The sequence below is a fragment of the Gymnodraco acuticeps genome, unplaced genomic scaffold, assembly GCF_902827175.1.
Source record: "Gymnodraco acuticeps unplaced genomic scaffold, fGymAcu1.1, whole genome shotgun sequence".
Classification (NCBI taxonomy): domain Eukaryota; kingdom Metazoa; phylum Chordata; class Actinopteri; order Perciformes; family Bathydraconidae; genus Gymnodraco; species Gymnodraco acuticeps.
Window position 1 is genome coordinate 111,920 of NW_022989877.1, and position 17,565 is coordinate 129,484.

General features: G+C 40.1%; 1 protein-coding gene across 1 annotated transcript; it reads left to right on the forward strand.

Moving 5' to 3' along the window:
• The first annotated feature begins 2,123 nt into the window (after positions 1 to 2,123).
• Positions 2,124 to 17,328, forward strand: gnb2 (guanine nucleotide binding protein (G protein), beta polypeptide 2). Its single transcript, XM_034198140.1, has 10 exons — positions 2,124 to 2,825; positions 4,515 to 4,592; positions 4,698 to 4,736; positions 5,232 to 5,338; positions 6,456 to 6,519; positions 8,246 to 8,408; positions 10,450 to 10,516; positions 10,601 to 10,802; positions 14,000 to 14,216; positions 15,738 to 17,328. The coding sequence occupies exons 4-10, from the start codon at positions 5,268 to 5,270 to the stop codon at positions 15,842 to 15,844; spliced, it is 891 nt and encodes a 296-aa protein (XP_034054031.1). The 5' UTR covers positions 2,124 to 2,825; positions 4,515 to 4,592; positions 4,698 to 4,736; positions 5,232 to 5,267; the 3' UTR covers positions 15,845 to 17,328.
• The last annotated feature ends 237 nt before the right edge of the window (positions 17,329 to 17,565 follow it).

The following is a 17,565-nucleotide window of genomic DNA, read 5'->3' on the forward strand; positions in this document are numbered from 1 at the left end:
ATGCCAATGCTACACATGCAAAAGTGTAATATACTCTGGGCCCAAACATTTGCATAGAGAAATACAGTGTCAGGTTAATAATGTGCCTGTCTATTATCTTGACTGTTGAAACGTAACACCCATCACAGACTGGAAGAGTGAAATAAATATTAGATTTTAATTTTTTGTTTAGAACATTTTACAATTACAAAGTGAGATTCACAGATAGATAGATGGATAGATAGATGGATAGATAGATAATAGATAGAGAGATGGATAGATAGATAGAGAGAGAGATAGAGAGATAGATAATAGATAGATAAGTGGATAGATAGATAGATAGATAATAGATAGATAGATAGAGAGAGAGATAGAGAGAGATAGAGAGAGAGAGATAGATAGTTAGATAGATAATAGATAGATAGATAGATAGATAGAGAGAGAGAGATAGAGAGAGAGAGATAGATAGTTAGATAGATAGATAATAGATAGATAGATAGATAGAGAGAGAGATAGAGAGAGAGATAGAGAGAGAGAGATAGATAGATAGATAGATAGATAATAGATAGATAGATAATAGATAGATAGATAATAGATAGATAGATAATAGATAAATAGATAGAGAGATAGATATATAGATAGATAGATGGATAGATGGATAGATAGATAGATAATAGATAGATAGATGGATAGATGGATATATATTGATAGATAGACATAGATAGAGAGATAGATAATAGATAGATAAGTGGATAGATGGATAGATAATAGATAGATAGATAGATAGATAGAGAGAGATAGAGAGAGAGAGAGAGAGAGATAGATAATAGATAGATAGATAATAGATAGATAATAGATAGATAATAGATAGATAGATAGATAGATAATAGATAGATAGATAGATAGATAGATAGATAGATAGATAGATAGATAGATAGATAGATAGATGGATAGATAGATAGATAGATATTGATAGATAGACATAGATAGAGATCAACAGAATAACAGGATAACCCACTCTTGTGCAGTAATATTGGGTGAATTTCTGAATTACATCCAATCCAATTAATTTAATATGCATTACTTCCCATCTAAAATCTCCCCAAGGCTCCAGACTCACTGAGGGAATCAGTTTCAGTATACAGTAGAGAAAGTGCAAGATGTCACCTGATCCAAACATCAGGTCATCTGTTCATGCTCTGCTCTCTTGTTCATTTGACCTCCAAAATCACTGGAAAAGCCGGATGTAGGCCCATTGAACTGTATCTTCTAAAGCTGACTCATATTTATTCATAGTATTTAAACGCGTCAATAATTGTTTAAATATTTATACCTGCTCTATAGTGTATTCAATTTCTATACTGTGTTGTATACGTACTGTTCATTCTGTAAATACAACTCTTTATATCTGTTGTATGTACAGTACTGAATAACACTGCACTTTACTGCTTCTTTCGCACTTCTGTTTAGATGCTTACTGCATGTCGTTGTCTTAGTACTTGCACTCTGTGCAGTAACCATAGTGTTGAATATATTCTATTCTGTAAAGTGAAGAGGATACCAGAGATGGGAGAAGTACTCAGATCTTGTACTTGAGTAAGTAGAAGTACCAGGGTGTAGGAATACTCGGTTACAAGTTAAACACCTGCATTCAAAATGTTAAAGTACTAAGCTATTAGCATCAACATATACTTAAAGTACCTCATTCTGCAGATTGGTCCATTTCAGAATAATATATGATATCTTTTATAATTATTCATCATTAAAGTGTTCTCAAAGCTGGTAAAGGTGCAGCTAGTTTTGACTTTGTATACTGCAGGGTAGCTTGTGAATTTACTCCAGGTGCAACTAAAGTCTGATTACTTATTTCACATCATTATCATCCTAATCTGTAAAGCAGCTAAAGGTATTACATGTAGTGGAGTAAAAGTACACCATTTACCTATGAATTGTAGTGGAGTAGAAGTAGCATACAATGGAAAGTACGAGTATCTAAAAATTGTACCTAAGTACAGTACTTGAGTACATCTACTTAGTTACTCTACGCCACTGTTAATAGATGGGTGTGGTTGAAACATGCTTCATGTCCTGATTTGAGAACCCTTTTTTTGCAATCGCCCACCGCGTGATCTGCCTGTTTCTGAATGATGATATTCAGAGGAGAGAAAACAGGAACCGTGTGGATCTCTGACCGACATGCCTCTCATTACTGACAGAAAATACATGCAGTAGATCTTCTGATGGGATGGTTTCTTGCAGCCATTATCCTTTTCTAATGCTCTTATTCTCCTATGTGAGGCAGATCTTCCCTCAGTAATTCATTGTAGGCTCGGAGGCGGTTGTCCTGATGAAGTGTCGGCAGAGGGAGGAGGAAACCAAAGAGAGGAAGGAAACGAGGATAACGTCACAAGAAGCAGAATCGGAGTAAAACGGACTGAATAGTATTTAATGGACAGTGCTTGATGTGGGCCAGGGGACCGAGCTGCTCAATTGTGTTTGTTTACGTCGCATTTGGACAAAGATGTGTTTGTTAACTGATCGGGCGTGAAAAAAAAAAAAACTTTTCGAGGAGAAACGGCAACACAGCAGCAGATTTCATCTTTTTTCAGCAGGCTCCACCACAGCAGAGAAATGGAAATGTGTGTAGCCCTCCTGCGTTTGCCTGTTCGCTGAAGGATTTGGAAATAGCCTAATCGTGACACACGGAGCTTTAAGTGGATCTCATTTTTTTAATGAGCAGAAAAGACTAAATCCTCCAGCGGATTTTTTTTGTGGGGACGCTGCCTTCGGTTTTTTTTGTAACGGCAGAGGGGGAAAAAGCAGCAAATCATCGGGAGAATTAACAGGTAGCCACCCATTATGAAACGCTTGTGACAGGCTGATGTAGGCCGGCCTATTGAGGGTAAAATGGCTGGGTGATGATGTGCCTATTCGTGGCATCATTTCGACTAAATTAATTTAGCTACATCCGCATTTTAGGAGCTGAGCATCTGAAACAAGATGTGGCCAAGGCCTTCCCTGATCAATATGTGATGTAGCATGCATTCACGGGGCCTGTCCTCCTATTTAAATACACTAGGACGAGTGTTAATGCTGCAGACGGTGAAATGAACATCGTTATGGAGCACATCCTATATATATTTATTGATATATATTTGGATCGAGGCTTCTTTCTTTTACTGCGGTTTTATTTCCGTGCGGAGCTCCCAGGCCTGCATGTGTTAACCTGGGATCTGCACCGTTTCTCTTGACATTAACATTTACTCTAACATACAGTGATGTGTGGGCTCTGCATCTCCTCCAGCTGCAGATGGAGGCACTGCCATGGTGGTGTAGCTCCACATCAGATGTGCATCTTGAAGGGGTGGGGCCAGTCACACTATGGCATCATGTTCTTTCTCTCCTTGTGTTATAAAATATGCTCTTTAAAGGCCAGGACTCTGTAATCACAGCTTTATTCTAACCCCCCTCATCAGCATCATCATGTATGCTCAGCTACTCAGCCATGCATCAGTGCAGGTGGAGTCTATATGATGTGTGTCTTTTTCTACCATTGGCATGACTTCAGCACAAATCTGCTCGCCCTCCAGTCGATGCTCGCAGGCGACAAAACATGCCATCGAGCATCTGGCTGGACCCATCCAGGCCTGATCCTCTGATGCATCATCACCCCCCCTCAGCCTTTCTCCTCCTCATTGGCTAAATGAGCAGCTGTGCCAGGAGACTGAGACCCATGATGCACCCCTTTTGGCGTCCATTAGTGCCGTGTGATCCATCTGGTCGCAGGTCCCTCCAGGGAACAGTGACCTACTGTAGCTAATTGCTCTTCCTTTTCGCTGTGCACTGTATGCATGTTTGCTGAGGATTTGAATTGCTGCACAAATGCAAATAGAGGCTCCCTCTTTGAATGAGTAACTGTGCTCATATCAGGGACAGGATATGCTGCCTTCATATTGGATGTGATGTACAGTATTTGCATGACCTCAGTTGGCCCGTAGCTAAATGAAACATCTCCTGCCATGTTCATTTGTAAGAAACCACAGCGTTCAGATGAGATAAAGATGAGTGTGTCCAGCATTAGCACAAGTTCTGACTTGACACACGACCTGTATAGTGTTACGCTCTCCCTCAGCCTCAAAGGGAGTGTTCGCTCAGTTTCTGCTGCCTGGTAGCGATGCTGGCTGCTCGATAGCAGTTTAGTCATTACAGATTATTCTCCTCAGTTTAACTAGGCATGGTTGCACAGCTGTAAACAGATTACAAGGTTTTTTCTCACTGTGTGGGTTCAGTAAACCTTAGAGATTAAAATGCATTTTTTGTTTTTTAATCTCAAATCAATGGCAGACTGTATTTTAAGTCATTTATTTTACTTAATTGATTCATTTTCGATGAAAGTGGACTCATGGATTATGGCAGCATGAAACTATGCTAATCCCAAATTGGCCTCACTTATACATCTGCAGTTATTTGTATTAATTCCGAGATTATGCTCGATGTATATCAGAGTCTGATATTTGAACTCTTCCCACTAACAGGTGACAGCTTGAAAAATCCAAAATGAGTGAGTTGGAGCAACTTCGCCAGGAGGCTGAGCAGCTTAGGACCAGATACGAGTAAGTCCAAATGGTTTTTACAGTTTTTAATGTTCGTATAGATAATGCTGATATTCACATGGTTTGAAATGTATTTGTTTCATCCTATGATCCCTTGTCTATTAGGATGCCAGGAAAGCATGTGGAGACTCAACCCTGACACAGGTAAGTGCAAATGATCCAAGTATAGCTATCATGAATATCTATACATGTTTAAGGGAAGCTTGATTTTAGTGATAACCATTGGTTTGGTGACCATTAGTATGGAAACATGATACCTTAAACCAAAGGTAAAACTACATTTGGTTTTAAAGACCTTGAAGGTTAAAAAATGTGTACGCTATTGAATTTGGCATGCACAATTTGTAAAAAATACATGATGAGTTATTGTTAGTTATACCGGCTCCCACCCACATTATCACCAGAGTAACATGAGGTTTAACCATTCATTTATAACATTAGTTTTTACATCTCTATGCATTCATATCATCTAACTTGGCATGACTTTCTAGATGTCCCTGTGTGGGGTTTTGTCCTCAGGTTTTCACCATTTTGTTAGAATCCCAAGTTTCACTCTGGACCTTGGAACTCAATTATCAATTAAAAAATGATGGAGGGTGAAGGTGTAATTGTTTGATTAACCTCTGCTCTCTAACCCAGATAACTGCTGGTCTGGATCCTGTGGGGCGGATCCAGATGCGGACGAGGCGCACCCTCCGAGGCCATCTCGCTAAGATCTACGCCATGCACTGGGGCACTGACTCAAAGTAAGTCCATACTATACAGAACATGTTCAATTATATGTTTATAATACATTTAAATATACAACAGAGAAACAATACTTCATTTAATAACCTTACTGAACTGTAGCCTAAACTAGCTGTGCCTAAAAGTGTTAGTCTAAGCTAAATCTAAGCCAAGTCTTTGCCTGCACTGTTCTTTGTGCTAAGTGCTAATTAGCTAATGTTAGCATGCTAACACACACTGAATGGTGAACATGGTAAACATTACACCTGATTCAGCATTGTGGAATTATCATTAGAGAGATAATATTAGCATTTAGCTCAAAGTGATGGTTTTTTAACATGTTGTAGCAGTTTTAGGTTCAGTACTATACACTACACTTAAAGGTGGGATAGGTAAGTTTGAGAAACCGGCTCGAGATACACTTTTTGTTATATTCCATGGAATGCTCTTAACATCCCGATAGCAATGAATATCTTTAGTGCTTTGACAACAAATCCATTAAAAAACGTCATCTCTGGAAGCCGTGGCGCTGTAAAAAGCACGACCAATCATCTGAGCCGGCTAAAGTAACTGGATGGCCTACCTGCCTGTCAGCCTTCCATCTGTGCACAAACTTATCTCGTGCCCTCATTGGTCATGTGCGCGTTCGTGTGTGTTGGAGGAGGGGCTCTGTAAGGAAGTGGCTTATTTTTTTACGGCTGTGTATTTTCAAATTCTAGCGCACTCAAGCTGGTTTCTCCAAAATTACCTACCCCACCTTTAAATAGCACAAAAGCTGTTGTTAGGCATTGTGTGGCCTTTACCCACACAATGTCTTGAGAGAGAGACATGTACCAACCGGGAACAGACTCAAAATGACCTAAAAGAAACTACAAAAAAATATAAAAAGAGAACAGCTGCAAAGACAGCCAAAGGAAACAACCACAAAGGCACAAAATGACTTTGTAAGGCCACAAACACACAAAAAAAGAGGCTAATCTGCCCATGAACGGTGCTGAAATATCTACGGTAAACCTTTCCATCTTTCTACATTTTGGCTGTACTAGTGGACTTGTCAATGTGGAAGACAGGTGTTTTAACTGAGAGTCAACAGTGTTATATGTCCATTGACAGATAAGGTATGTTTGCTCTCCACAGGCTTCTGGTTAGTGCCTCTCAAGATGGAAAACTGATCGTGTGGGACAGCTACACCACTAACAAGGTAAAGTCAGCTGAATTATTCTGCTTATCAGCTGGATAAATAATCACACTCGGCCTCCGTTCCAACTGGATATCAAAGTGGAGTAAAGTCCTTCTCTCTTAGGAGTGCGGTTTACTCATTTTGTAACCGATGCTGACATATTCTTGCATTACAAGGGACATTATGTTTTCAATGTTAACAAAACCTATGCTCTTATTAAAGATCACCTATTATGCAGAATCCACTTTTTCATGTCTCTTCTACATCAACATGTGTCCCCTCTTCTTCATGTCTCTTCTACATCAACATGTGTCCCCTCTTCCTCATGTCTCTTCTACATCAACATGTGTCCCCTCTTCTTCATGTCTCTTCTACATCAACATGTGTCCCCTCTTCTCCATGTCTCTTCTACATCAACATGTGTCCCCTCTTCCTCATGTCTCTTCTACATCAACATGTGTCCCCTCTTCTTCATGTCTCTTCTACATCAACATGTGTCCCCTCTTCTTCATGTCTCTTCTACATCAACATGTGTCCCCTCTTCTTCATGTCTCTTCTACATCAACATGTGTCCCCTCTTCTTCATGTCTCTTCTACATCAACATGTGTCCCCTCTTCTTCATGTCTCTTCTACATCAACATGTGTCCCCTCTTCTTATGTCTCGTCTCTTCTACATCAACATGTGTCCCCTCTGTGTAAAGAGACTCTGAAAGTTTCAGGAACAAAGATTCTCTCTCTTTTTGTCCTGATCCATTTATATAAAAACCTGTCTGAAAATGAGCTGATCAGATTTCGGCCACTTTATGATGTCATAACGATTAACCATCGTGTAACCATTAGCCAATCACCAACCAAGGTAACCCCCCCCCACCTTATCACCTGAATCTCCTCCTAGAGCACCACTAGGCTCTTTCACACCGGAGTACTTTTCCCCAGGAATAGTTCCGATATTTCCTGGGATTTGCATTCACACCAAAAAAACCTGGAACTAGAACTTTTTTTGCGAACCTTTTCACCCCTTTTTAGTGCCTGCTAGAGAGCAGGGACTTTCCTGGGGAGAAAAAGGTTCCAATTTCTGATTGGCTGGGGGAATTGCAAACCACACCCCGGAAAACTCAGAAAAGTTTTGTGAAGCCGCCATTTTATTTGCTCGCATTAGCATTATTAGCATTAGCCCAGCGCACAAACGCAGAGAGACTCAGAGAGATGAGGAGGTGTCGGCGTTCTGGTGATTTACTCGGAAGGCTTCAGTAGTTCGCTGCTGGTAGTCCCAGCTGCTTCTACTGAAGCCAGTACCCAACTCCGGGAAGTTGTTTGCGGCCTGCCAGTAAACCCAAAGCAGAAGAAGAAGAAGAAGTGACGTCAGCGGCTTCATTTGCCTAATCCTCCCTCAGGGACATATTCCAGTGTGAACGCGATTTACTAGATAGTTCCAGGAAATAAAAGTTCCGGGGGAAAGTACTTGGTGTGAACGCGCCTTTTGTGTTCTTTTTAACCAAATCTCTCTCAGAGGGGCGTGGGGAGGGGCTCCTTATTTTCATCTAAAGTAACAGACAGAGAATCAGCACTTTTGAAACAGGGCTGAAACAGAGATGGGATGCTGCAATGATCTGTTTGGTGTTTGGAGCCAAACACTTCAGAAACATGTTTTGTATATATCTGAGACCTATACTATATTGATGAAAAACAGTATAATAGGAGACCTTTACATTTTGACTAGTTAAACGTGTATTAATGCCTCCTTAGATACACGCAATCCCTTTGCGCTCCTCCTGGGTGATGACCTGTGCGTACGCCCCCTCTGGGAACTACGTGGCCTGCGGAGGCCTGGACAACATCTGCTCCATCTACTGCCTGAAGACTCGCGAGGGCAACGTGAGGGTCAGCAGGGAGCTACCTGGCCACACAGGTGAGAAACATGGCGCTCTAAAACCCACTTCTCCTGGAGTTCAACCCTCCCTGCGAGTCAAATTGATGCGATGTTTCAGTAGAGCGAGCAGCAGTGCCTCGGCCTCGTGGGAAAGCTCCGCTCCCAAAACCCCTAAACAATGAAGATTTAATTTACATGGTTAATTAATCGCAGGGCAGCGGCATCTTAATGAGCTGAGACATCAACTCCCGTCTGCGAGACTCCACTGTGACACTGTAGCTGCTGAACGTCATTCACAAAATAGGTTGTGACTTTATATCAAGATGACGCTGCAATTACCTATTTGTAAAGAATTTGAAAGGTTTTTAAAATATGTAACACTTTCTAAGTCCATTATACAGTATGCACATACTTAAAATGACTTGTAATCTGCTTATAGCACCGTATAATTATAGTAATTAGCACTCATATGTTCTCTTACTGTGTTATAACAATAATCATAAAGCATTTAAGATTCAAGTTGTATAATACGTTATAACTGCGGGTCACACATTGCCTTTTTGTGCATGCTTTAGTGTTAAAATGTATTTCTAAGAGCAATTATATTAACATTACATTTGATTAAAATAGTGATTAATGCATCATAAAAAGACGCCAATGTTTTACAACTATGGGAATTATAATATGCTATTAAAAAACGACCAGCAACAATAAAGACCAATGAAACAGATTCTCTTGGTGCTCATAGTCTTCGAACGACCGTGCTCTTTGAGGGAAAGACTGTGTTATTGTCATGAAGTATCGGGTGTCAAGATCAACAAAACAGAAAGCTCAATAACCAACTCCATCATAAATAAATAATTTGATGGTTTGATATAAATGCAGGAAATGACATTCACTTTTCCCCCTAATGTTTTGTACAATCAGTGTACTGTTACATCATATTCCTATTTCATGGTTATTGTATTACAGTAGCTTCCACTCAACTATCAACTACCCTTAAAGAGGACATTATGTTAGTGTTCAGGTTCATATCAGTATGTAGTGTCTCTACTGGGACATGTCTCCATGCTCTAATGTTCAAAAAGCTCTTTATTTTTCTCATACTGCCTGTGCTGCAGCACCTCTTTTCACCCTCTGTCTGAAACCAGAGCCCAGTCTGCTCTGATTGGTTAGCTGGCCGGCTCTGTTGTGATTGGTCAATTGCTTAGAGATGTCCCGCCCCTTAGTCTATCAGGTACAATGTGTGGGAGCGATAGAGTGGCGAAGTCACGCCCATCTACTTCCGACCCATGGGACCTTATTTCTGAAAAATTGTGTATTGAAGTCAATGGGGAGAGAAAACGTATCTTTCGATCCCATTTGAATTGTGCCACGAATTACACATATGATGTTTGTCAATCTTAAAAAATCATTTCCATGTCTTAAAACTGTTGAAATATAAGACTATGAAAAATACGCAACTAGAAAGACTACAAATCCTAGATTCTCGGTCCTGCATGCTGGCTCTTACGGAACCGACTAACTCCCCTTGTGTGTATGCACAGCTCTCAACATGCCTAGACTTGGAGTGATTTTCACCTCGTTTAATACTTTTCACTTCATTCTGAAAGAAAGAGGTGAAATGTGCTAACATAACGGCCATCTTGGTGTTGGTGACGTATGCAAGACCAGAGATGTAGTTCATTGAGCGCTTCACACAAAAAAAAGTGTTACTTCACAGTTTTACGACACATTTGTATTTTTTTGACTTGCAAAATTATCTTTTAAATTGACAAACATCATATGTGTAATTCGTTGCACAATTCAAACGGGATCAAAAGATAATCTTTCTCTCTCCATTGACTTCAATACATGATCTTTCCAAAATAAGGTCCCATGGAGGTCCACCGGAAAGGGAGGGACTTCGCCACTCTATAGCCAATAGAAGCACGAGGGTTAGATAGAACAGAAGTAAACAGTTAACAAAGGAGTCCAATGGAGGCGTTTCAGACCATTTACATGCACAACAAATAGCACACTACAGGAAAGGGAAAAACCCCCAAAAACTCACCCTGACGCCTGTCCTCTGTTCTCTCAGGTTACCTGTCATGTTGCCGTTTCATCGATGACAATCAAATCATCACGAGTTCAGGAGACACCACCTGGTGAGCCACAGAGATTTAAAAAGCAAATACATATGTTCTTCTACTCTGCTCAGTGTCTAACTCTCTGCCCTCTCTCTGCCCCAGTGCACTGTGGGACATCGAGACGAGTCAGCAGACCACAGTGTTCTCGGGCCACAGTGGAGACGTCATGAGTCTGTCTCTGTCGCCCGACCTGCGCACCTTCGTGTCCGGAGCCTGCGACGCCTCGGTCAAACTGTGGGACATCAGAGACAGCATGTGCCGGCAGACCTTCACGGGCCACGAGTCGGACATCAACGCCATCTGTGTGAGTGTGGAAGGGCAGTGGCCAAACTACAAATTGTCTAAATACCTTCTATTTTTATTGTTTATCCTTATCTTATATAAGTTCAGTTCATTTATCATGGGAAGTAGTGTTTAATCAAACAATTCGGGTCTTAAAAATCCCCCAAATCAAAAGATATGCTATATTTAATACAAAATATGAAAGATTGACTAGAGCTGCATATTTAAAAACATCCCCTCGAGTCGGACATCAACGCCATCTGTGTGAGTGTGGAAGGGCAGTGGCCAAACTACAAACTTTTTTCAAGATTCAAGGCTTTTATTGTCATGTGTTCATAGCTACAGTGTGGATATATCAATGAAAATCTTAGGTCACAGGCTCGTCCAACAGTGCAACACAATAACACAGATAATAGTGCAAGTAAATCAAATCAAATAGAATATAATAGAAATTGTGCAGAATAGTCTATATACAGTAATTGGAATATTGATATAAGTTGCAGACAGATTAATGTTATGGATGTTCTTTCAAAAGTTCAGGTGTCAGTCTTATGGCCTGTGGGATGAAACTGTCCCTTAGTGTGCTGGTTTTAATCCGGATGCTGCGGTACCTAACCGTAAAAACGGTAAACTCTCTAAATACGTACTATTTTTATTATTTATCCTATTCACTTATCATGGGAAGTAGTATTTAATCAAACAATTGGGGTCTTAAAAATCACCATACATCAAAATATATGCTACATTTAATGCAAAATGAAATACATTTATTTATTTATTCAAATGGTAGAAATGGCCGTTTTCAGCTTCTGAAATATTAGGATTTCCTGCTTTTCTCTGTTTTATTTCATTTTAAACACATTATCTTTTGGTTTTGGACTGACAACATATTTAAAAACATCACTTCGAGTCGGACATCAACGCCATCTGTGTGAGTGTGAAAGGGCACGGTGGCTCTGTGGCCAAACTGTCTCAATACGTACTATTTTTATTATTTATCCTTATCTTATATAAGTTCAGTTCACTTATCATGCAAAGTACTATTTAATCAAACAATTGGTGTCTTTAAAATCACCATAAATCAAAAGATATGCTACATTTAATACAAAATATGAAAGATTTACTAGAGCTGCAAAGATAAATTAACCCATCAATAAGTCAATTGGTGGATTAAACCATTTATTTGATAACACATTGGTCGTTAATGTATTTTTTTTAAAGTCCAAATGGTAGAAATAGCTGTTTTCAGCTTCTGAAATATTAGGATTTCCTGCTTTTCTCCGTTTTCTTTTACGCAGGTGGCTCTGTGGCCAAACTGTCTAAATACGTACTATTTTTATGTATCCTTATCTTATTTACGTTAAGCTCACTTATCATGGGAAGTAGTATTTAATCAAACAATTGGGGTGTTAAAAATCACCATGAATAGTTGACCCGTTAATTAGTCAATTGGTAGATAGAACAATTTATTTGATAACATTTTGGTCATTAAAATATTTTTATTAATGTCCAAATGGTAGAATTAGCTTTTTTCAGCAATTCAGATTTCCTGCTTTTCTCTGTTTTATTTAATTTAAAACACAATATATTTTAGTTTTGGACTGACAACACATTTAAAAACATCACCTTGGACTCATTAATGGTCTTTAATTTGCCATTAAAAAAACAATTAAGCCACAAAGTTGATTGAAAAACGAACTAAGGGAATGACATATTGACAGAAAATAAATAAAAACAATATTAAGACATATAGTTTCATCCAGCCAATTAAATATCTAAATATATACGAGATAAAAAAAGAAAATAAGCTGCCTTGTGCTGTCTATTAACTAACATTAGAAGCCTGGTATCCTTAGTGGTCTAAAGTGTCCCTCCTGTCCTCCGTCTGACTCTCATAGCAACAGAGCAGTTCCAGGATTTGTCTCGCAGTGACGTCACACGCTGTCTTGTCTCCAGCTTTGGGGGGGGGGGGATTTAAACTAGGAGCACGCCAGAGGATTAACAAGATTATCAATTAACACCATATCTGAACATCCTGACTCCATCTGATTCTGGACGGATGCACCACAAAGGTTACAGCCCATACATGACAGGTGGAAGGATCCACAATAAAACATATTTCTGGTTTTAAATCTCTCCAATTGATCAGATTCAGTCTGAGAGCAGAGACGCGAGTAGCTAAGGATAATCGTAGAACAAGGACTTACCTACTTGTCATCTCTTGTTAAGAGTATTTCCGTAGGCCCAATTCCAAACGGACCCCCTACACACTCCCCCAAACTCTGTCTGTACTCACACTCACAGCTGATGAGGCTCCTTCTTTGAGGCGAGGCGTTGGCAGAAACAGGAAATGTTGTAACTTTTCACAACAACGGTTAATAATCAGCATCACCTGGACAAAAAAAAGTATTTATTTAATATATTATTTGTAATAAAACTCTAAATCTATAGTGGTATTTTCATTTTTTGTAAACTTATTTTCATTTTTTACATGATGTTTACGAGCTGATTGGTTTTTGCGACGGTCCCCTGCATTCAAATGCAAACTTTTCTAGATTAGACACAAATAAATGATTGTAAGTAAAACAAATTAAATAAATGAAAATACAATTTCATCTTTAAATTTCAATATCTTATCTTATTTTCAGTTTACTATTAATTTTTGCATAGAACTAATGGTCAGGTGGTTAAGTCAGGACCAATGCAGACTTCCCTCTCCACAGTAGTGGGTTTCTAACAGCACTTGTAACAATGGAGGTATAAAGAGAGCTGGATATACAGTTGGAGGCGGGACCTTGTTCATTAAAGTACCATATCTGGGCCAATAGAGCACTTGAGTTTTCCTCAAGCTCCGCCTTCGAACTCCTGCTCTCGGGCTCAGTCAAATGTAAGCAGAGGTAAAATAACTCCGGATACAGATTTTAGCACATTTTACAACTTCAAGGCCCTAATAGTACTAATAGACTCTGTAGTTGAGTATGCAAAAAAAAAAGTATCAATTGAGACACTACAGACGTCTCTTTCTCAATGTAAGTCAATGGGATAAAGTATTTGGTCCAATGACGTAACGGGCAGACACGGAGGTTGTAGTTCCACCGTTTGACCACTACAAAGATTGTAATCTGTGCACTAGCTAAAGGGCTTGGCGCGTCCATTTGGAATTGGGCCTTTTCCTCTCTTCCTGCTTCTTATCCTTCTTCTTCTTCTCCTCCTCCTCAGTTCTTTCCCAACGGCAGCGCCTTCGCCACCGGCTCGGACGACGCCACCTGCAGGCTGTTCGATCTCCGTGCCGACCAGGAGCTCAGCCTCTATTGCCATGACAACATCATCTGCGGCATCACCTCCGTGGCTTTCTCCCGCTCCGGCCGCCTGCTGCTGGCCGGTTACGACGACTTTAACTGCAACATCTGGGACGCCATGAAGGGAGACAGAGCAGGTGGGTGACAACGAGTAGCTCTAAATCCGGGTGTTTTTTCACCGAGGGCCACATACTGAAAAATATACGAAGGGCTGGGCCGCTCACTCGAGGTATATCGCCTCATAGGTTCAGTTATAAGTTAAGTTAAGTTAATAATCAAATGTAGGTAAATGATGCTTGTGAGTGCTGGCAGCTCATCCCTTAAAACAGAAGCCTCAGATTGATTATAATAAGGAAATGTTAAAATGTTTCTAACTTTAATTGACTGAATTTATTTGAAAAGTGGTCATGAATACTACTGTGTAATATATTTTTACATTTATATTCAAGAAGTACAATATAAGACAAGCACAAGTTTCATTTGTGGGTCATATTCCATTTTACCTTTTGAACTTGCTGAGGGCCGATTCAAGATGGTCCGCGGGCCGCGTTTGGCCCCCGAGCCGTAGTTTGGATACCCCTGCTCTAAAGTAATACTTTAAATGTAGAGGCACTCCGTTTAGACGTCAACAATATTAGTAGTTTTACAAAAGTTAGTATACTGTGTTTCTTTTTGCAACTTGCATCTTAAAATCGTCTAAACTAGGGTTGTAAGAGGGACATGTAACACATTGTACACTAACCCCCTAATCCCACCAGGAGCGTCTGCGCTGCGTTGTGCTGCGGCTGCGGCGTTTTTAGCGATCGCGGCCACTCTAGTCAATGGGTGCTATTCCACCAGACCCACTGTGCCGCACTGCGCCGCGGCTCGAAGCGTCCCAGAAGCTCCTCGCCGCAAGGAATTTCTAAAATATAGGATGAATCCTATTTTTGACGCAGCGCGGCGCAGCGAGCGGCACAGCGCGGCGCAGGCAGGAAGTGGAACATTCATCCAACAACTGCGAGGCTGCACACACGACGCTCCGCTTCCGCAACGTTTTGAAACGCGCCTGGTGGGTTATGAGTATGACGCAGGAGGAGGTCGCAGCGCAGCGCAGCCGCAGCGCAGACGCTTCCGGTGGGATCAGGGGGTAACTCTGTTTCTGACCTTCACCTGCAATTATTTACTCAAATACCAAGTAAGAGTACACCTGGTGCCCTCTTTTGATTTTATTTGTTTTTTAATTAACCACGAGTGGCATAACGTCATCATTCGAAGCCAAACAACGTTATCACGACTGTAAGAGAAACTAATGTCTGTTTAAAAGGCGTCTAAGAGGATTAAAGAGGCCCTGTTATACTTTTGGGGTTTTCCCTTTCTGTAGTGTGGCATACAGGTTTTAGTGCATGTCAATGGTCCCAAAGCTCTAACTAATATGAACCCGTAAATGAGCGTTATATGTCCTCTATATGGAAACAAAGGAAGGGAGCTGTGACAGTAATGTTTTCTACCAGTTGATTCACACGTCTCGAGCCTTGTTTTGTAACAAAATGTGTTGCAAGTTAACGCAGTTCTAAACACAAGGTCGCTATGTGTTCAAAAGCGTTTCATCGCAGTCTTGAGAGCAAAACATTTTAGAGTAACAAGTGTTCTTTTGTCTGTCCCCGTCCCCCCTGCAGGGGTCCTGGCCGGCCATGACAATCGTGTGAGCTGTCTGGGTGTGACGGATGACGGTATGGCGGTGAGCACCGGGTCCTGGGACAGCTTCCTCAAGATCTGGAACTGAGCTGTGCACACCGACAGCAACACACACACACACACACACACACACACACACACACACACACACACACACACACACACACACACACACACACACACACACACACACACACACACACACACACACACACACACACACACACACACACACACACACACACACACACACACACACACAGCTCCCTTCTTTGGACACAGTTTGCACCCTGTATTCACTGTATGTAAGATTCAACAGACAAACTGCAACATTGTACTGTACATAATATATATGACTTAGGTATGACTTTATACACACACGCGCACACACACACATGCACACTACCTACAGCTGATTTAAGTAAAGACCCGCACATGCACACACACACACACACAAACACACACACGTATTCTGTAAAATGTAAAAATGTGACAAAAACAGTTGAATCTTCAGTTGCTTAAATAAAAAAAAAACACAAATGCCACTATGACCTGAAGCCTTTTAACACGTCTAACACGCTCATTCACACACACACACACACACACACACACACACACACACACACACACACACACACACACACACACACACACACACACACACACACACACACACACACACACATAGTTTTTCCTGCGAGACACTGCTCCTCCAGTTAAACAGGGGAGAAGACGTTATTGGACAATTCTGTCTTTGTTTACAATGAAGTCCAAAATGCACTTCAGACAAAACATTTCTGTACTATTTTTGTCTCGGTAGCACATGTATCTCTGCGACACTAATGTGAAGGAAGTGAGGAGAGAGTCATGTGAGTCCATCGACACTGAAAAAAGAGGAGAATATCAACTCTTATTTTCATCTGGCTCGAGACATTATGTAGTCACTGTTTTTATAGATACGTACCCCCCACACACAGTACATCTGCTCTACTTGTTTTATTTTTTACACTTATTTTATTCATGTTCTCCCTGTGTGCCTCAGATACACTTTAAGGATTATTAATAGAGAATATTGATACAGTTAAATTAACATTAAAAAAAAGATCTGAGATTCAAAAAAGGTGGGTGAAAAAATAAAAGCATTATAAGACACATCTTAATAAAGCAGGAGCCAGTATTCATACTTTGACTTTGTCAATGTATTATCTGGACTTTACGATGGTATAATTGTACATAATATTAATAAATAAATAGCCTCTCCTGCCAGTTATCGTGGTTTTCTTTATTCACACACTGTGGAAGTGATGAACTCGATGTGAAGAGGTACAGTTTGGCCATTTGATATGACTACACATGATATGTCTGGTACTGGATTTGCAACACACACATTGACCTGAAAGGTTCCCACGCTATTTAGAAACTATACAATTGGTAATTTTACAGCATAGGTCAATTTTGTCAATTTTAATTAGTTATTTTTATTTTACAATAACACAATTTTTTTTTGATATTATGGAAAAGAGGGGTCATTTGAAATGTTGTCGTTAAATTAATTAAAAAATATCCTATTAACCTTTCTGTTTTACTCAAATGTGACCAGTTTCTTCATGTTTTTAAGGTGTTATTTCATCCAATTGCCACAAAAAACAAAACATGGATGGTTCCATATTATGTTATTTGAAATACTGGTCACGGGTTGGGGATGTTTAATTCAAATTCATCTGCTGTACATTTTGAAAAATGATTAAAGTTTTGCCTTTTATAAATTATATTATTAGGTTTAATTTGATTTAAATTAATTCTATTGAC